Below are 20,663 nucleotides of genomic sequence, written 5' to 3'. Positions count from 1 at the left end.
CAACTTCACCACCATCACGCCACAATACCAACGACAAGATTTCGGATTTGTCAGCACCATCTCTGAGGCCTTTATAGTGGTGAAGAGATCCAAGGAGAAGGCGGCGGTGTTGGGAGGTTCGGGCGCGGACCAAGAGGACCCGGGCGCGGTCGTTGTGGCGGGGTCGGAGGGGCGGAGAGGAGGGCGTGTGTGTGTCAAAACACGTTCATAGGACGCAGAGTGTTGTGAAAGTTTTCTTGATTTGATAGGAGTGTTTTCAAAGTGTGGAATGTAGGGCAGAGTGTAGTCCTTGTTGAATATGTTTTTTGAGGGCCGGTGACTGGTTATCCGCAGGGTGACTTGATTAGGTGGTCGGTAGTCGCACATGAGTGATGATTTGGGTAGCAAGAAAACTAAATCAAAGGCTTGAAAATACACCCGGCAGTAATCTCCCTGAAGCCCATACAGTTTTCGTATCCTGATTGGGCTTTATTATCTGCCGTCTCGCGTTGGACTCTTTTGATTTGGTATAGTTGTGTCTGCCGGCCGAAGGAGTGGGGCTGTTTGCTACATACCCACGGAGCAATGAGTTTCTAGGCTCCATGGGGCGCTCCCATCCATTGGTTCTTCAGTACCCCTCCCTCCTCTCTCCTCTCATGCCTCGAGAATCGAGAAGAGAATCTTGGAGGGGGTTTCAAATCACCATTAATTGGAAAAGCATAGCTACTCGGAGGCCCTGGTCCTTCTATTTTCCCCCTTCTCCAATTAAAAGCGGACATCGTCACAACCGAGCGACGGGCGCCCGGGTCTCGAAAACTGCAGTCCTAGGTCGTTCGTCACATGCTGACTGGGGCTCTGGTGGTGGTATCAGGGGTTGTGCAAGACCTCGTACCACGAAAAAGATCACAACATACCCTGAACACGGCGATTCAATTCTCCCGTGTCGGGCGTGAAATTTGATACCCAGCAGCCTTTTTTTCAGCGAGAAACCCTAATCTTAGGCGTCGCTTGGCACCGGCCTCTGGCGCAGAATCCTGATTCCTACGGGGAACCTGTCTCGACGAAGCGTCATCCGAAAAGGCGCCCAAGTCGCATCACAACAACTGGGAGAATGGATAAGTAGAGGCACTAATACTTTGTAAGGCGCAGAAAACAAACGGGCAATGGTACTGATGCACGTTGTCTACAGCGGTGTAAATCTGGCATGAGAACAAACTCGCTAAGCGTGGACAAGCAGCACCAAGAACCTAGTCTGCGCGATTCTCGACTAACTCGTCTAGTCGCCATCCGCACGAGAAAGTGTTATCCAGTTACTTATATCCCGCCTGGCTCCCCTGGAAAGCCACCAACACATTGCCCTAGCTCGATCCTCCCCTTGTGTCCAAGACTTGGTGTGTAAATGGGTGCCTATGCTGCCCTCATAGCCACAGCCACTCCGATACCCCCTCTCGTTGCACTTCTGTTCCATGCGCTTTCACATAATTGCCTAACTATGAGTACTGACTATCAGGTTATGGACTACTAGTATGAGGCCAGCCTCTCCCACGTTCTCAACTTCCTTCATCTCTCTCCCGATCGATTCGCCAGCCAGATTACACCATCATCCCGGCCCCGAGAAGCTCCCCTCTCGGACCTCAGTAACTCATGCAACGGGAACGAAAGTACAGGAACATCCTTCCAAGTCCTCCACCAACCACCAACGAGAACCTTGCCAACGAGGATGGCGAGGCTCTCTCAGGGATTCCAAACGGCCAAGAGGGCTCCAATAGGAAGCGTCAAGCGACCACTAAGGCCTGCAACAGCTGTCACGAGAAGAAGATAGGGGTAATCCCTCATGCTTCCACTTTATTTGACACACCTGGGCCCTTCTTTGGCAGTGGTGCATTCGTGCGTTATGGGTTGGGTGTTGTAGGTTGTTGATATTACCCATCGCAACTCCGTTTAAGCTTCACACACCCCCCCTCGCGAACACGCTTGGAAAACCATTCACGGATGTTGCTGAGGGGATAAGTGCCGTCAGAAACGGGCACCCGCTGCCATCAAGAGACGGCGGCCTTTCATCTCCATGTTCAAGACACTGACCTGTGTTCTAGTGCAACGGTCTGCGACCATGCAGTCACTGCAAACGCCGCGGCCTCGCTTGCGAATATGCTACCATATCCAAGACGATTCTGGATTCCATCCCCCTGGGAATGAAGCTGCTCGAAGAGAAGACAGCCAACCGTCACAAACACGCTGCTGCATTGCTCGGTCTTCTTCGCTTCGTGCCCGATGACCAAGTCCACGACGTCCTCCAGCAGTTGCGAGTCGGGGGAGATGCTGGGAACATCGTTGATAGCCTTCAAGGACAATTCTATTCCGCCGACGACCACCCCTTCCACAAACTTATCCAGGTGGCTCCTCCCCCTGGCCAGACTTCTCTGGAGTTCGAGTTGATGGTGCGTCACGCCGCTGCCTATTCACCTTGGGCTCTGACAGAACTCCCACGTACGGAGTACGATTCTGCGTTGAAACTAGCTCCAAGCAATTCTGTCGGATCGCCTTCTGCAGAGTAAGTTGCCATTTTCTTATTTTTATCATTTGAAGATTTTCTATCAGGGATGTTGGCGGTGACAATACATTGTCACAAACGGCTTTGTTGCAGGTAGGAGAGAGAAAGATCCAAACTTGGTTCCGGAAGGCTGAACTACGATGTGCTAATCAGAATTTTGCCAATTTCGACGAACACGCCATCTCGCCTCTCTACTTCAGACTCAGAACCGTCTTCTTCTGGTGGTAAGCCTCGCCTTATGACTGCGAACTCGCGAGACGGAAGTGCCGGTCATAGTTTCAGCTTTAGTTCCCAAGACAAGCCCGGCAAGCGAGAGGCCGGAATTCTCGATTTCCCACCTCTCTGTGACGAAAGACTTCTCAACGCGGACATTTTGGCATGGACTGGAGTGAAAATCCCCAGTCTAGCAGCCAGGAGAATCGTTTCTCTGTATCTCGAAACAGACCATGCGATCACGGCGCTATTCGACGTTGATCTCTTTCTAAACGATTTGATGTCCGGCGGCACGCGCTTTTGCTCCAGGTTCCTCGTCAGCTCCCTGCTTAGTTGGACTTGTGTAAGATACATTGCTCTTCTCGCAAATTATGGCTCACGAATATGCCCTGATATCATGTTGCAGCAAGCTTACGCGTCATACGATTTGGAGGCGACGGCTTGGAGTTATTCGTTCTATGATGAGGCGGAACGGCTCCTGGAACACGAAACAACAATGGGAATGGCAACTCCTAACACCGTGGCCGCCATGCTTTACCTGAGCATGTCCGCGACCTGCCATGCAAAGAGTACTACGGCCGCTACCGAGCATCTGGATCACGCTATCGATCTTGCCAAAAGCATAGGGCTGTTTGGCATTGCCGACGAGGGCATGCCCGAGAGATGGCCAGACGGAGCTACCGACTTTCTCTGGGAGAACGCACTGGCACAAACGGCCTGGGGAAGCTTTGTCTACATCACGTACGTTTTGCTGCTGGCCAGAACCGTTGCAAAGAACCGTTGACGCCAGGAATGACTTCGCAGCCCCCCCCTTGATGTTTTTCTTTTCGTACAGCTAACGTTTTGACCTCTCAAAAGAACACAATGTGCGCGGAACAAGACGTGCAAAATAGCCTATCCGCCTAGATTGCCTATCCCAGGAGACGCAGAGAACTTCGAAGACGCCAAATCTCCGGACGGGTCGCACTTCTCAGCTTATATGGGAACCACATTCCCGTACCTTTGCAAACTAGCACTGATCGCACACGACATGACCTGGGTGAACTACGGCAACATCTTGCGGGTGGAGGGGTACAGCATGATCGAGCACATGGAGGTGCTTTACAGACGGTATCTATCATGGGCCGACAGTTTGCCGCTGGAACTGGTGGGGAGCGGAGAGCAGCGCAGCCGCCAAAGCAAATAAAGCAAATCGGCCCTCATATTTGTTAATTTGCCTCATCGCCGCTAGATGATGATGATGATGATGTATTTAACGTCCAGAGTAAAAGGGACGTGCCGGGCGGTACCGACATGGTCTATCCTAATCTAAACTATTTTACAGGCTGCCGTCTTCACCTAACGTTCCTGGTCAATGACTCGGGCAGATTTCGGAAAAGAAATTGGTCGCCTCCATCCATTCGCACAGAAGAGAAGCTCCCTGCGTAGTACCTAGCAGAAAATCTATGCTTGCCTTCGCCATACGTCGGCGGAGATGCCGCGGGGTGGCCTTACGGCCACGCTTGCAGAAGTAGAAGTGTACTGGGGTTTTGCGTCTTCCGCAACTGCAGTGAAGTAGTGCGTCTTGGTGGGCAAATCTCTCGTGGTACGCTGCAAAGTCTCCATGATGCGATCTTGCCGCATATAGCCTTCCTAGCAGATGCCGAGGAAGGCGAAGTTCGGGGGGCTTGGGATGAGGACTTATCCCAAGGTCGGCATACTGCCGAGGGCAGATTGACGGCCATCTCCTAGCGAAAGCCTGCAGATCGGCTGCTCTGGACTCCCGCTTCAGGTGCGCCAATGTAGGCTGTGGCTGTGATTCTGGGGTTTGTCTGCAGGCCTCCTTGGCAAGAGCGTCTGCTTCCTCGTTTCCAGCTATTCCCGTGTGTCCAGGGCACCACCAAATGTATACCCTGCCAGGCATCGTCCAGCTTGTCCGTCCTCTCTGTGCCCAAGAGGCGGAGAGCTCACTAAAGGCCCTAAACCTAGCCTGGCTGCTTCTTGGGCTCCGGGTGACGAGTCTGGCTGCGACTGCGAGGTTATCGAGGCAGATGTGAACATTGTCTGCCATCCGCGCCGTGGGAGACCTCATGGCTTCCAGTAGGCCCCGGAAAGCGGCTTGCGCTTCTGCGTCAAAGACCTCCGTCTGGTGGCCGAGCGGCTCTGATCCTCGGAAGATCTGCCGTGTGGCCTGGTACCCAACCCAGCCTGCTCCGGCGGCGGTTCTGCTACCGTCCACCATTAGGGAACCGTCAGTATAGACAACAATGTCCCGCTTTGAGAATGTTCCCAGTCTACCTGTAAAGGCGGTGGCCAGTTCATCCTTGGTCTTCCTTGGTTCATAGCCGACCATGCTCAGGGCTGTGTGCCAGTCGGCTGAGCGCTCCCAAGGCGGTAGCTCTAGCGGGTCGATGTATTCGGCATTTCTCTCGATAAGGCTTGCCATTCGCCGCAGTCTTGAGTCCGGTCCGGGCCTGTCTCCGAGCCTCGTTCGGAGGGGGTGTCGATCGTCAAGGCGATGGATCCTTACAGAGGCTTTATGGAGCTTCGCATCTAGCATCACCTCTGCCGGGGGCAGGGCAGCTTCACGCTGTAGGATCAGTACAGGCGTCGTTCTATACACAGGAAGTGCAGCTCGAATAGCCTTGGCCTGCGTAATATCAAGTTGGTTGAGTAGGCCGTTGACCCCGTTCGAGGCGATGTGCCCATTCTTGATCCGATTCCTGCCCGGCCACCATGCCTCTGATGCATAGTACTGAATGGGCAATACGCAGGAGGCAATAGCACGGCGCAGCAGGTGTGCCGGCGCGCCCCAGGCGGTGTTCCCTAGTCCCCGTAGTCCGTTGACCACTTGGCATGCTTTGGCGCAGTGGCCTTTCACATGGTTCTTGAAAGTGAGTCTCCGGTCGAAGTGGACCCCAAGCCACCGTAGTGAGGCCCCTTGATTGACGGCCTGAACTGTGTGCTGTCTCCCGTCCAACAGTCTGACGGTTATTGGCGGGTTTGTATTTTTTGGTCTCTTGGTGAAGTGGATGAGCTCGGATTTATCGGTGTCGAAAGTGATGCCCTCTAACGCCCCCCATTCTTGGGCTTCTTCCCATTCTTTCGCTAGCAGAGCACAATTGTCCTCTAGTGAGGTTGAGCTTGCCATGATGGCAATGTCGTCGGCGTAGCCAAATCGAGACCGCTTCCTGCCTGGATGAACAGTGCCCAGCTTGAATAAGGGTTCGATGTAAAGCATGAAGAGGATGGGGGACACGGGCGAGCCCTGTGGTAGCCCACACTCAAGGTCGAAGACGTCCCCCATCTCTCCGTCTAGTCTTATTCTTGCTCTTCTCCCGAGGACGAAACTCGAGACCCACCGCACGAGGTTCTCCGGCCATCCTTGGCATCGGAGGCGTCGGATCAGCCTCCCTGGCAGCACAGCGTCGAAGGCCCCTCTGATGTCGAGCGTAAGCATAGAGGTGACAAGACCTCTTTGCCAGGCACACTCGATATCGTGGATGGCCGCGGCGATGAGGTCGCTACACGAGCGGAGGGGGAGGGCCCCGAACTGTTGGTCGTGCAGTACCCGGAACTTGACTGTGATCCAGGCAAGCCTTCTTGCGACAAGTCTCTCCAAGCCTTTTCCGAGCACAGACAACAGCGCGATTGGTCTATACGAGCGCGGGAGCGCCCTGTCTCTCTTGCCCGGCTTAGGCAGGATGACTAGGATAGCTTCTTTGAAACAGGTGGGATGCCAGCCCTCGCATACGCATCCGCTGTAGAGCCGGAAGACGATATCCTCGATAACGGGCCACGCTGTCTTGAGGACGGCCGTTGTGATTCCGTCGGACCCGGGGGTGGTGCTTCTCGCAGAGAAGATTGACGTTTGTACCTCGTCTTTTGTAACATGCGGGAAAGGAAGATTGGCTTCCAGGCGAGGTCCTGGGCTCTCTGCTGGTATGTCCGTGGAGATAGCAGCATTTCTGAGGAGGACGCGGGCGAACAGATCCCGCTTCTCCTTCGGCTGTGAGATGAGCGCGGTTGGATTGCTCCCATCCCGGAGTGGAGGGGTCTGGAAGGATCCCTTAGCCTTCTGCCACCCGACCATTTCAAACACGTCTTTGCCAGTGGAGGCTGCGGCGATCTTTCCTCTCCAGTACGTGTCCTTAGAGCGCCGCAGCTGATGGAGAAAGTCCTGTTTCAGAGCGTCCTCCTCGTTTCGCTCCCATTGACAATCTATTCCCAAGGCGCAGAGTCTTGCCACAGTTGCTCTCTTGGTCGTGTAGGCTCGGTGTTTTCGCCTGCAGTTCTCGTCCCAGTATGGTCTCCCAGGTCCTCTGCCAAGCGCACGCCTTGTAGAAGCCGTAAGCGCTTCTACAAGGCAATCTGTGAGCTGCTGTGCTAGCATGTCCAGAGCCTGTGGGTCTCTTGCGTTGCTTGCAGTATGGCGCATGGGATGTATATTTCGCTGAAGGATGTCGAGGAAGAGCTTCTCGTCCATCGTGTCAAGCCGGAACCTCCCCGGGGTTGGGTCGACCGGATCGGTTAGGGCCAAGGGGACCCGGGTCAGCAGGCTTTCGTGGTCTGACGTTGTGTGTAGGGACGTTTCTATGCTGGTGGATGCCCCGTGGAGGCTGCCGGACGCCCAGCATAGGTCTAACGTGTTGCCGTCCTTATGTGTGGCTTCACCTATCGGCGACAGGAGGACAAGGCCAACGGTTTCTGTCCATTCCACCAGGTCATCAGCGTCCGAGGAGCTGGTCGCCTCGGGTTGCCAGGTCCAATGATGGAGGTTGAAATCCCCCGCGACCAACACACGTTCCTGGTGTCCGGGTTGCCAGGCTGTTATGATATCCCTAATCGCTTGGCCTGGTCGCAGCGAGCCACAAGGGGCGTTGTACACGTTGATGACTGTGAGAACTTTCCGCTTTCCCGCCAGGAGTTGTAGGAAGAGCAGGTCTGTGGATGGGCTGGGCAGCGGGCGTGTTTGTACGCCCCGTAGTCCCGTTCCTCTGCGGAGGTAGGTGAGCACCCTGGGTCTGTCTTCAACCCAGTTGTCCACTGGGGTGAAAATCTCGAAACCCGGGTGGCATCTTGTGAGCCTTCTCTCTTCCGAGCGGATAGCGGGCTCTTGTAGTAGCAGTATGTCGACATGGGCCGCGTAGGCTAGATTCAGTGCCGTTTCGTGTGCGAGTGGTCGTCTGGCCACGTTCGCCTGCATGATCTGCAGGACTTTAGAGGGCCGCATTCTCCTGATGTCCCTCATTAGCTTGGTTGCAGTCCATCTCTTCTCCTCTTTCTCGGGATTGTTGATGCGACTGCTGGGTCGCAAATCTCCATGATCTCTCTCCCTCGGCTCGGATGGCCCGTAGCTGTGCCTTGTTCCTCCTCTGGACTACGCCCCTCACCACTTTTGGTCTGATAGGGCAAGTCACGTCAAAGGCGGCATGGGGCCCGTTACACGACGGACACTTAAAGGGGCAGTCACAGCCATCGTAACCCTCAGTGCCGCCGCAAGGTGCCCGGTGTTGTTCGGTCGTGTGGGAAGGAGAGCTGCACTTGAGGCATCTCTTCCTTCTGGTACACGTTCGTTCGTTGTGAAAGCCGCCGCAGCGGTGGCATTGGGGAGACCTCTTCTCCTTCGGAAACTGCAGGTTGACGAAAACGCTGGCCCCCATCAAACGGAGGCGCCTTGGTAGTTGCCTTACGGCTTCCGCCTTGAACCAGGCTGTCACCGTGCCTAGCCTTTCGGCTTCGTCTTTTCTGGAAAAGTATGCTTTTTCGGGCTTGAGTTTCGTCGTGGCCTGGATCTCTTCAAGGAGCTCCTCGGTCGTGATTTCCACCTCAGTGTTGGTGAGCAGGCAGTGTCTGGTGTAAGGGACGTTTGCGATATAGGCCCGGATCCAGGTGTCGCGCTGCTCGACCGCCTGTGCCTGGAGAAGGGCAGCAATCTGTTCTCTGTTCTCTAGCAGGACTTTTGCCCCATCTGCTGACGATGGTAGGAGTGCTAATCCTGTCTTGACATGGTCGATCCCCTTGAGGGCTTCTCGGGCTTGGGGACTTAGCTTTTCACGAACGAACGCGTAGATGTCGTAGGCTCTCTCGTTGCGGAGCGGGCTTTCAGGTGGCAGACGTGCGAAGATGCGAAGGTCTTTTGAAGCCGCCCGGTTTGCGGCTTGTTTTGCTGGCGTTGGTTCATGCAGTTTTCTGGTAAGCGGCTGGCTCGCCACCATCGCGTAGGACCGAACTTGGGGCGGCTGGTTCTGGGCTGTGTGTAAGGGATGCCCTTGGAAACTCAGGGCGGATTCGCTGGGTCCTGTGCTAGCAGCATGCATGGACCTTGCTAGACCGCGTTGGTGCCGGTCTGAACGCTGCTTCTCTTCCTGAAGCTCTTTCTCCAAGGATTCGATCTTCATCAAACAGTCTTTCAGGAACTGTGCCCTTTCGGCGTCCCGTCGTAGGAGATCCTGGACGAGGTTTGAGAGCTTGTTGATCTCGTCTTTAAGCTCCGCATTGTCTTGGTAGCTGACTTGCTCAACCACTCTGACCTTTGCGGTCGGTTTCCGGACACGTCCAGACCGTCGAGATGTACTGGCGTCCCCGTGAACGGTAATCGATGGCCCTGCGTCTAGAGAGACGGCCATGATGGTGAAATTCAGCTCGCGTGGGCTGATGGTGAGAAATGATAGTGCGGTGGGCCGGAGCCCTCTATGATCTTAACAGCTACTAACAGTGGATACCTTGTGAGGAGAAAGTTCTCTGACAATAAGCTCTCATCGCCGCTAGATCCTTGCTTATTTGGCCCTGTTGATAAATCCATCAAATTAAAGGCACGTGACTGCTTGTATTGCCTGATTAGGAAACAACTGAAGCTAAGCACAGGTCTCTAGCGATGTCACGGATGAACTACAAATCCATCGATCCCTGACATTGGTAGAACCCCTCTCTTCAGCCAGTTCTTCGTCAGCTGCAGTCGCTCTATACTCTCTGCCTTCATCGAGAGTCTCTGCGACGTCAGCGTTAGTTTCGCTGCACTGAAGGCTCGCTCACAGTCTGACGCCATGGCTGGGATCGCAAAGACGTCAAGGGCTAATTTACTCAACCGAGGGTACTGAGCCTGACGGTCTAGCCACCATCGCGCAGGGTCATCTGTCTCCTCTGGGGCTTGCCTGAGGTACGAGTGAAGCTCGTCAGACGTCGCCCTTGCTTCCTGACTACGACGACTTCTCAGCCACTGTCTGAAGTGGCTGTCTTCTTGGGAAGATGGGGCCAATGAGGAGGCTGACGAAGACGCTAGTGATACGACTGACACATCGTCATCCTTATACCACTTATTGAAGAAGCGCTCCAGCCCCTTTTCCGCACTCCGTACCCATGCCTCTTGGCCATCTCTACCCCATACTTCCTTGAGGTAATTGAAGCCAAAGTAGGGATGGAGAATAATTGAAGCAGCAAAGAGGGGTGACTCAGCAAGAGCTGAGTAATACTTGTTCAGCTTCTGCCAAGCCAGCTCAATAGAGGTCCGAAGATTCACCTGGCACCCCTTCCGAAGACGACGGAACTGCGAAGTGGCTTCAGCCCTTCGCCGGGCCCAGTCAACCTCCACGTGATCCGGAAGAGAGCTCTCGTTGAAGGATCGCCGAGCTGAAGACCTCAGACTACGACTGTTGCGAGTAGGGAGTTGCCGATCCTCCTCCTCCTCATCTTCCTCATCCTCCTGTACAACAATAGGAGCAATCTCGTGATTGTAGTAATTCTTCCACTCCTCGAGGTGTTCAAGGATATACTCCATGCCAGTAATCACCTCCCAAAGGCGTCCATGACCGTCTCCCTTGCCCCATCCCTCCGTTCGTTTTGTCTGGAAAAAGAGGGGCTCCAGGAGGCTCTTGACCTCAACGAGAACAAGCCAATCCTCATCCGTCAAGTGATCAGAGATAGGAATTTGGAGGGATTCCTCGTCGTCGTTGAGACCTGAAAGGTAAGCCCGGATCTCATGCCTCTTCTCGACTGCCCTCTCGATCATTAAGTAGGTCGAATTCCACCTGGTATCATTGTTGAGGATTAACTGTAGCTCTGACGAGCTTCTGTTGAAGAGACAGTAATCAGAACCACCATCAACCTCCTTTGCGACCTTCTTGAAGCGTTCTGACCGTTGTGGAGAGGCGCGGATGAATCTCACGATGTTCCGAAGCTTGCCCACAGGCCCGGTCTTCCTCCAAAGTTTGAGATCTTCCTCATCGCGATGGACTGTCTGGTAGAATTCCGACTCAGCCTCAAAGGTCTCGAAGTCGCTGCCGAAGAGGAGGGACTTGGCCACAAGATTGAGGATGTGACCGTAACAACGCATTCGATGTGCTTTGCAGTCACGTGAAGTCATCCTGGGGTTTATCCGTGGGTAGAAGGAGGCCAAGCAAGTGTCGTTATTCGTAGCGTTGTCGCAGATCACTACTCCCATACGGCTGACTAAGCCCCAATCCCTCACAGTATCTTCGAGGGTGGTCGCAAGGTTGACACCAGAGTGGTTTCCTTGTTGCTGAGTGAAGGCGAGGAGGCGCGATTGGTGCTTCCCCTTCGAGTCAAGGAAGTGAGAAGTGACAGCCATAAAAGCATAAATATTCGGCGATGTCCATAGGTCGAAAGAGAGATGAATCCTTGTAGAGGCTTCGCGGAGTTCAGCCTTGACTGTTGCTCTGCCTCGACTCCATATAGTCTCAAGGTGGTCAGCCATTGAGGTTTTACCCCATGGCACCTGAGCGAATAGATCGACGTTGTGGAAGCGAAGGAGGCGCTGGACGAAGGTATCGTCGAAGTGGTTGAAAGGAAGGTCTTGACCAACAATCGTAGCAAGGGCGAGATCCCTAATAATAGCGACCTTCGATCGAGGGATACTCGAAGTGGTGAGGCGGGGACGTTGCGAGGGGGGTGGTGTGGCTGTCTCGTCGGAAGAGGGGTCATCCCTGTGCCCATCAATGGGGTCACAAGGGCTAATATGATGGACCCTTTATGAGATTAGTAAGTTGCGAATAGCTTCACGACAATAAAGACTTACCGACGTAGATGCTCTTGAGCAGAGCTGGTGGCGACTGCGGAGAAGAATTCGGGCCGCCCCTTTTCGTCACATCGTTGGCAACACCAGTAGGCTGGCCCAGCTTCGTTGTTGCGACTGAGTTCGACAAGGAAGACTCCATAAGCCCGTACCCAAGTTGTACGGCCTCTTCCACCCTTACGGGCCAGCTGCTCCTCAATGACGAATCGCCGATTCCCCCATAGGATAGGTTGAAGGTCGGAGATGGAGGGATTCGAAGGGAGGGTGGCGGCGCGACTGGTAGCAACTTGGGCTGAGACCCTAGTTGGTGGCTGTCCTAATCTGGTAAGGGCAGTCGCAGTGAGAGGTTCTGACATCTACGAATAGCCTTATCAGTAGACTGTACGATAGACAGAAAAAAACATTACCTTGTATGTATGGCAGAGGTGGTAACAGCAACAGGTAGTGACCACAAGGGGATCAAGTAGGAGCTGGGAAGGTAAGGTTGGATAAAGCTAATAATAGAAATACAGCCATTCAAATGGGAAAAACGAACGCCTTATATCGTCAGCGAAGGTTAAGGAAAGAAATTACCGATCAGTAAAGGGATGAAGGGGCTGGTGGGTGAAGTATGGAGGGTGAGGTATATGACAGAGGGAGACTGAAATCCAGCACGCTCATTGGTCAAAGCACCTTAGTCAGAAGTCAAATCAATCAATCCAAATCGGGGGGGGTTGGCTTACTTATTTGGGTGGTCTGAATAGCTTCATTTGCTTGACTTAGTTGGACTTTGCGTTGTTGGCGTTGCTTTGGCGGCTGCGCTGGTCAACGGCCAGGACTCGGAGGTCCGCTCCCTGCCTCAAGCTGGGCTACCTCAGGGCTCACCGCTGTCGCCTGTCCTATTCCTTTTCTTCAACGCCGATTTGGTCCAGCACCAAATCGATGAGAACGGAGGATCGCTGGCATTTGTAGACGACTATACGGCATGGGTCACCGGACCATCGCGAGAGGCGAACCGACAAGGAATCCAGGCCATCATTGACCGAGCCCTCGACTGGGAACGACGAAGCGGGGCGACATTCGAAACAGACAAGACGGCCATCATACACTTCACCCGTAACTGGCGACAACCGGAAGACTACTCAACCTTCGACATCAAAGGGGACACAGTCAGGCCCAAAGACCGCGTAAAGGTTTTAGGCGTAATCATGGATACCAAACTCCATTTCAAGCAACACGTGGCAGAAGCGGCGTCGAAAGGCCTCGAAGCCGTGCTGGAGCTCAGACGACTTAAGGGCCTATCTCCGTCGACGGCAAGGCAACTCTTCGTGGCGGCGGTAGCGCTGACAATAGATTATGCGTCGAACGTCTGGAAACACAGGTGCACAGCAGCCCAGATGAAGGTCATCAACAGGATACAGAGGATTGGAGCTCAAGCGATCATTGGAACCTTCAATACAGTGGCCACAGCGGTCGCCGAGGCAGAAGCAAGCATACAGTCAGCCCAGGAACGATTCGAAAGGAAAGCGATCAAGTTCTGGGTGCGTCGCCAGACTCTGCCTACGAGTCACCCGCTGCGACGTATCAGACCTCAGAGCTTCAAGAGGCACATCTCGCCTTTCCAGAAGATGGCCACAGCATACCGAGACACACCAGTGGACAGGCTAGAGACCATCGAAGCGTTCCCACAGCCACCGTGGGAAAATCGAATCCATACGGTAGTGGAAGAAGACGGCGATAGGGCAAGCAAGGCGACCCAGACTGGGTGGGCCGTGAGGGCTGCAACAGGCAGCTCGGCAAGAAACGGAATCGTGGGCTACGGAACAACAGTACTGCTCCCTTTATTCGTCCACTGGGCCCACTGCTCCACGAGGCCCTGCGGAACGTATTGCATGAATAGGTCAAGCGGGCTTTCCGGCAGCTCCCGTACCTCTTGGGCCCGGGCCGGCACGTTAAAGGGCCGGAAGGAGCCCGGAAGACCATGCTCGGTAGCCGGAGGTTCGCAGGGCCGGACTGTTGCTGCGTCACAGCGCTCGGGCGTACAGTCTGTATTGCAGGCAGCAGTAAGGTCTTCTGGAAGGACCTCAACTACTATACAGCTGCGTACAGAAGTAATAGAAGCATCAGAATCAGAATCATTAGAAGACATTACACACACACACACACACACAATTTATTACGCCCGGCGGCAAAGCCGAAAGGGCACCTAAGCTGATTACATGTACCTTGCTGAGCTTGTGTCCTTGTCTCCTTGAAGCCCATACGTGATGTCTCCATTTCCTGCTTGCACCTCCAAATCTGCCGTCTCGCTTCGGATTCCCGTGGTTTAGATGTATTATTAGCATGCCACCTTGAAGCCTATTCTCCAAGTGTTCAGCGTCCTATCTACGGCGGCTGAAGCGGTGCCTGCTGTCTGTGGCACGGGTTGTTATGTAGTTAGGTTTATGTCGAGTTTGATGTGTCAGGGGGTTGATCTCTATTTCCGCCTCCCATCACCTTGCGTCTAGCCGACCTGTTGCCAGCGCAAATCGAATCGTCGCTCGGACCGCTTGCATGTTTGGCGTCCATTTGTCGTCGTCCGATGGACCCTTGCCTCCTAGGTAGAAGGATATGTTGCTTCTCTGTGTTTCTGTGCATTCGAGCATTTCTCTGCGGTGTGTCGTCCATTTGGTGCATCGGAAGAGAAAATGCTCAACCGTTTCAGCTGCCTGTCCGCATCCACAGATGTGCGAAGACGCTGCGTCGATCCGATGAAGATAATAATTCAGTCTCGCCATTCCGGTTCTGAGTTGTGCAAGCGTGGTCGCTTCTTTCCAAGTAAGCTTGTCGTACAGTTGGCGGGTATGCTTCCCTGGCAGCGCTTTGTCGACTCTTTTGGAGAATCGTCCGATCTTTTCCGGCAGCACTCTTTCTGGTGAGCACTTTGATCGTGCTACGTTGAGCGTCGTTGACTTCGCCGCTGGGAAACGTGCCTGCGGAGTGGCTCCCTCTTTGGTCGCTTCGCGCGCTAGTGTCTTTGCCTGCTTAAGCAGTTCGTCTTCCTCACTAGCGGCCTTCCACTGTACTGTGATGGCGTTGTCGTCCTTTCGAAGCTCTTCCACAGAATCGTAGATGCACCGTATAAACTCCTGCCCGGACTGTTGGTGCGGTCGTTTCAGCGTAAGCGCCGCCGCTTTGTTACTTGTCGTCACCGTGATCCTCTCGCTCGTGAGGCCTGACAGTGACCTCCGCAGCGCGTATGCCATGGCTGCCAGCTGTCCACTGTAGGGATTCTGTTCTGACCTCGGGCCTAACGTGAAGGAGAAAGGCTCAAGTTCGGGGCCGTCTCGCCGCTCCGACCCTTTCTGAACGACACCGCCAACACCTACTACTCCGTTTCTTGCTGAACTGCTGACCGCGACACGGACCGTGCTAGTCGTATCGGACTCTCTTGTCTCCTCCTCACCGATTTCAACCTTGAGTCTCTCTTCCCATGGCAACAACGTAAGCGGGTTGATGGTCTCGATATTTTCCATCGGCACGTCCTTCAAAGCCTCCGCCACCTGGAAGAGAGGCGAGCGGTAGGAGTTCCGGAATTTTCGCATTTTGGATGTCACCCTGCGGAGCGGATTCGTCTCTGGTAGTGTGTGGATATCCGCCCACATCTTGACTGCCTTCCTCCAGAAGCGCTCTTTCGCGGTGAGTATGTGAGCCTCCGCTTCTGCCACGCTTGTCGCGACCGTGAGAAACGTGCCGACTATCGCCTTTGCCGATACTCTCTGTACTCTGTTGATGGGCCCTATGAGCTTGTCCTTGTACGCGTGCATCCATACGTTAGAGGCGTAGTCCACCGCCGGCGCCACCGTCGCTGTGAATAGCTGTCGCGCCGTCGCTGGTGACAGGCCCCTCAGTCGCTGTAGCTCGAGTGCGGCTTTCAGTCCTTTGGACGACGCTTTCGCAATGTGCTCTTTGTACTTGAGGCCAGCGTCCATGATGACGCCGAGAACCTTTGCGTGCTCCTTAGGATGGACGGCCTGTCCTCTGACCGTGAACGGTTCCGGGTCAGACTTGTAGTCTTTGCGGGTAAAATGGATGATGGCCGTCTTGTCCGCCTCGAACGTCGCTCCGCTCCTTCTCTCCCAGTTGAGCGCATCGCTGATGATGGCTTCGATGCCCGCGCGGTTGTCCCGAGCTGTCCGTCCGGTCACCCATGCCGTAAAGTCGTCGACAAACGCCATCGCTCCTCCGTTGCTGTCGATGCGTCGTTGCACTAGGTCTGCGTTGAAGAAGAGGAACAGAATTGGGGACAGCGGCGATCCCTGAGGCAGGCCTGCCTGGGGTAGGTTTCGCCTCTCCGACGATTGTCCGTTGACTTGGATCGTTGCCGTTCGGTCGGAGCAGAAGGCCGATACCCACCGGAGCAGTTCCTCGGGAATCCCTCGCGCCCTCATCCTCTGGATCAGCCTTTCCTTGCAGACGCCATTGTACGCTCCTTTCACGTCGAAGCTGACCAGACTGAGCACGCGCCGGCCTCGCCATGCCGTGTATACCTGCTCTTGAAGAAGCAGGAGTGCTTGCTCGGCTGACCGTTGCTTCCGCGCTCCGAAGTGATTGGTCGGTAGGAGACCGTGGCTCTCGACCGCATGCGATATCCTCTCCGCCATCACCGACTCCAGCACCTTTCCCAGTGTAGCTAACAGCGAGATCGGTCTCCATGCTTTTGCCAGCGTGTAGTTGTCTTTGCCCGGTTTCTTGAGCGGTATGATCTTTGCATGTCTCCACTGGTGGGGCAATGTTCCTTCTTCCAACGATGCCCGAAAGATCGACAAGACCCAGTCCCGCACCACCGGCCAGATCTGCTTCCAGACCACCGCCGGGAGCCCGTCTTCTCCGGGTGCCTTCCACGGCTTTGTCGCAAACAGCTGGCGTTCCACCTCTTCCATCGTGATAGGCGGCATGTCCACCGCACCTCTCTGCGGTCTGTCACCCTCCTCGTCAATGTCTTCGGGGAGGACAGGGAAGAAGGTGGTAAGTAGCTCTTCTGCTTGTTCTGTGTGGTTCGTCGTCGTCGTTTTGTCTGTCCTGACCAGCTGCGGCACCTTGCCGAAAGCCTCCTCATCGCCTGCTTTCAGGTACCTGGCAGCCTTCCATATGTTGTCGTTGTCCGCCAGGAACTCGTTCCAGTGCTTTCTCTTTTGTTGACGAATCGCGTCGTGGTACTGTTTCGACGCGCCCTTTGCCTTTTCCTCCAGATCCGCCCTGGCGGGTCCCGCTCGCCTTTCTGCACGCGCTCGGTTTCTCCAGTACGTATAAATCCGACGAAGCTGTGTCAAGTCGGCCGTCCACCACCGTTTCGAGTACGGCGACGGCTTGGCCTTCGGTGTTAGGGTATGGACCGCCTCCATCACCACCGCCATCAGTCTGTCCGTCTTTTGCTGCACCGTTCCCTCACAAGCTGTCGTTTCCAGCGCTCTCTCGATCCTAGCGTTGATCTCTTTCCACGGTGCGTTCTTGAACAGTAGGCGCTCCCGTGGTGTCGGTGTAGGAATCAAGACGTCGAAAATCGTCTTAATGGCCCTGTGATCCGACCTGTGTTCCGTCTCGTGTATCGCACACTTGACTAGCGAGTTCGTCGGATCTTCAGACGCCAATAAGAGATCGATGGTCGACTGGTGCTCCCCTCTCTGCCACGTCTTCGTGCCACGCGGCAGTAGACTGCTGAGGCCGACTTCGTTCATGAGGTCGATGATCGGGTCCGCTTCGCCCTGCCTGGCCATCGAGATCTCGTCTCCTCCCCAGAGCTGGTCGTGTCGGTTGAAGTCGCCGGCAATGACCACGTCCACTACCCTGTCCGCGCGCTGTCTCGTGTCCACCACGATTCGTCGCAAGTTGTCACATATGCTCCGCAGAGCATGGCTCTCACCACCCGGTACGTACACCGACGCCACCACCACCAGCCGCTCCTCGAGCCGGACCACTGCCACCGTCACGTCGGGTGACTCCATCTGCACCTGCTCCGCTTCCACTTCCTTGTTCACCCATAGCATACTCCTGATCGCCCATCTACCTTCTCTGCACGTTGACGGGACCATCTTCGTCCACCCCTGGTGCCCCATCGGGGTTGTGAGGAGGCGGCCTTGGATGACCCTCGCCTGCGGCTCCTGGATGGCCAACACCGTTGCATCCCGAACTGCCTCGTCGTTCATCAAGCTCTCGTGTACCTCGCCGCGCTTCATCACATTAAGTTGCATCATTCGAAAACGTTTACTCATGTCGAGTGGGGAAGAGTCTCCTGCAGTTTCTGCTGAACGATTCGTGTGGTCCTCCGCACAGAACGCACTTCAGGATCGTCGCACTACACTCGTGGTGGCCATGCCCCTCCGCGGCGCATCTCGCGCATACCTTGGGCTTGATGCATTGGTAGGCCTTGTGGTCGGTGATCTCCTGGCAGTTGTAACATTGTTTCGGTCGCTCTCGGCGCTCAAAGGGCCTGGTGTAGCCAGACTCTCCTCCTGCGTGGAAGAAGCCTTCGCCGAGCAGCCGGCGTGCATCCGCCGCTTTCCCGAGATACACCACCATCGATCCGTACGCCTTCGCAACGCTCCTATCACTGAGCCACGCTATCTTCGCAATCGTTGCGTCGTTCTCCACGCCAAAAGCCTCAGCTGCTCCGGCGCGAATGTCCCCATTCTCATCCAGTACAGCTATGCGGTTGACGCTGTCCACTCGGATCGGGTAGATGTCGTTTCGGAGGACCCGGGCACCTGACGCCAGGTTTGCTTCCACCACACGCTTCACCATCGCGTGTTCGTCGTCGTTTCTGCAAGCAATCCTAATTCGATGGGGGTTCCTAGGGTCCTTCGTTACTGCTCGGCACCGCCAAGACGCGGTGTCACCTTCGCTCGCACGGATCTGGCTCTCTACCATCGTTCGGATTGAGCCGACCGATATTTGCTCGGCTGCTTCGCTTTCAGCATGGGATGTATCGATGGTACAGTACAGCGTGTCGGAGAGGTTGGACGGCGTTGTGTTGAATGACGAAATCGTGCGGAGGTTAGTCGGTTGGGAAGATGGGGCTGATCGCGCAACGTCGGCGTACGACATGGGCGGGGAGTGTGTAGCGTTTGTCGCGATCGTTTCGAGTTGCTCGCGGACCAGCTTCAGTTCTTCGTTCATCTGTTTCGTGGTTTCATCCAACTTCAAGCTCAAGTCGCGTATCATTTCTTCCTGCTTCTGTGCCACCTCCATCTGCCGCTTGAGCGCTTCCTTCAGCCATTGGGACTCGTTGCGGGATTCACCCAGCATCTCCAACGCTTTCTGGAGCATTGCCCTTCCATCGTTGCTTCCGCTACTTCCGCCGCCGCCACTGCTTCTCCTAGTTTCGCTCACTCGTTCCGCCGTTCCTTCGATTGATGCTGATCGCGTCGTGTTCCTGGTCGTTCGCTTCGGTTCCTGCACTGTTTCTTCGTCCTGTCGGGTCGTGGTTCGAATTTTGATGGTCGGCTTCGCTACTCGAATCGGGCGCTTTGGCGTCGAGAAAGGGGCGTCATCCGGGTCCACCACAATCTCCGCCTCAATTGGTTCCGCCATGACGGGAGGGTAAGACACCTCCACTCACACCACCAACTTCTCAAAACAATAAACCAACGACAAAAAAGTAAAAGACGGACAGCAGAATCCGAAATCGGTTTTTCTCTCCTGCGTCACATACATCTTTCGCGTTAAATACAGTACAACAACAACAACAACAACAACAACACAAGGTTTACATGATCCGCTTGCAAGTTCTTACGTGCAGTCACCAACGCCTCGTACCCCTTGTAGCAGCATATCTTGCGCGGCCTCAGAGCGACGTACGAAACCCCTTCGCATTTACACTTTCTAGCTTTAAGTCAACATAACCACTTTTGGAACACCCCCTCATTTGGACACCTAAAAATGCCTCAACCCCACCACCAGCCTCTTACTTCCTCCAACTTCAAACTATCACAACAGTTTCATACCTTATGCAAATAACCTCATTTTTTCAGAGGACCTTAACTCCTGCCTTATAGCCTAGTACACCAAGTATAAAGTCAATCAGGCAATCCAGACTGTTTCAGACAGCCAAAGCCTAAGGAAGGTAGCCTGCAAATAGTTAAATCGTGAAATAAAGGACAGCTTGAACCCAACTCATACCTCCGATCGGCTCAAGACCCGTGCAGTAAAATTGCTTAGTCATTTCCACGGGTACCCGTGGAATTTTACACGCACGGGTGCCCGTGAGCCTATTGGGAGCCGTACTAATTATCCAAGTTACCTAACGTAGTTGATAAGCGAGCTGCCCACACAAGCGAGCTGCCCACCTTAACAGAATCTATGTGAGATGCACGCGATATTCTGTTATAAAATTGTTAGGAGTCCTTAACAAATTCGTAACGGATTTTTGCGTGCAGCTTAGTCAGATTCTGTTAAGGTGGGCAGCTCGCTTATCAACCACGTTACGTTATCCAAGTTTTATCCAACATACCGATCACTGCCTTAGTAGATTAAGATAAACTTAAAAAGAGCCTAGTCGGCATCATGGGACAGGTTACAACAGGTAGGTAATTTTCTTTCAAGCGGCCAAGCAGTGACATAAATGCGTAGAATGGAGGTCTGATTATGGCCGCGAAGCTAATCATCGGTGGAATTGGTAATGGACCTCCCTGCACCGGTCCGGCCCTTGGCCCCACTACGTTGCGTCCACTTATCGCTGCCTATCCCTGAAGACGGCTTGAAAATCGACAGCGCTTTGCCCCACACCATGGATATCAGAAGCCGAGCTCTGCTCTATCATGGACTCATCGAGGATGACTGCATGCATGCATGCAGTGACTTGATTGCGGAAATCAGGCTCAGCGTATATCACGAGACAGCGCCGAAAACATGAGATGCGCGGGTTTAATAGACTACTCCAACGGGAATTGACTT

General features: G+C 54.5%; 2 protein-coding genes across 2 annotated transcripts; both read left to right on the top strand.

Moving 5' to 3' along the window:
• Positions 1-1,623: 1,623 nt before the first annotated feature.
• On the top strand, positions 1,624-3,929 carry CDEST_15579 (Putative zn(2)Cys(6) fungal-type DNA-binding domain-containing protein; the record flags this gene model as incomplete). Its single annotated transcript, XM_062931734.1, has 4 exons — positions 1,624-1,887; positions 2,073-2,530; positions 2,684-3,484; positions 3,602-3,929. 4 exons carry the CDS (start codon positions 1,624-1,626, stop codon positions 3,927-3,929), a joined length of 1,851 nt encoding a protein of 616 aa, XP_062787785.1.
• Positions 3,930-20,323: 16,394 nt separating this feature from the next.
• CDEST_15578 (uncharacterized protein) lies at positions 20,324-20,633 on the top strand. Its single transcript, XM_062931733.1, has one exon. It carries the CDS (start codon positions 20,389-20,391, stop codon positions 20,620-20,622), a length of 234 nt encoding a protein of 77 aa, XP_062787784.1. The 5' UTR covers positions 20,324-20,388; the 3' UTR covers positions 20,623-20,633.
• The last annotated feature ends 30 nt before the right edge of the window (positions 20,634-20,663 follow it).

The sequence above is a fragment of the Colletotrichum destructivum genome, chromosome 12, assembly GCF_034447905.1.
Source record: "Colletotrichum destructivum chromosome 12, complete sequence".
In the NCBI taxonomy this organism is placed as follows: Eukaryota; Fungi; Ascomycota; class Sordariomycetes; order Glomerellales; family Glomerellaceae; genus Colletotrichum; species Colletotrichum destructivum.
Note: the sequence above shows the minus strand (reverse complement) of the source record. Positions and strands in the feature narration are given on the sequence as shown.

Bases quoted from the DNA above. Each gene is read 5' to 3' on its own strand.
- CDEST_15578 (XM_062931733.1), top strand. From the start codon at position 20,389: ATGGACCTCCCTGCACCGGTCCGGCCCTTGGCCCCACTACGTTGCGTC.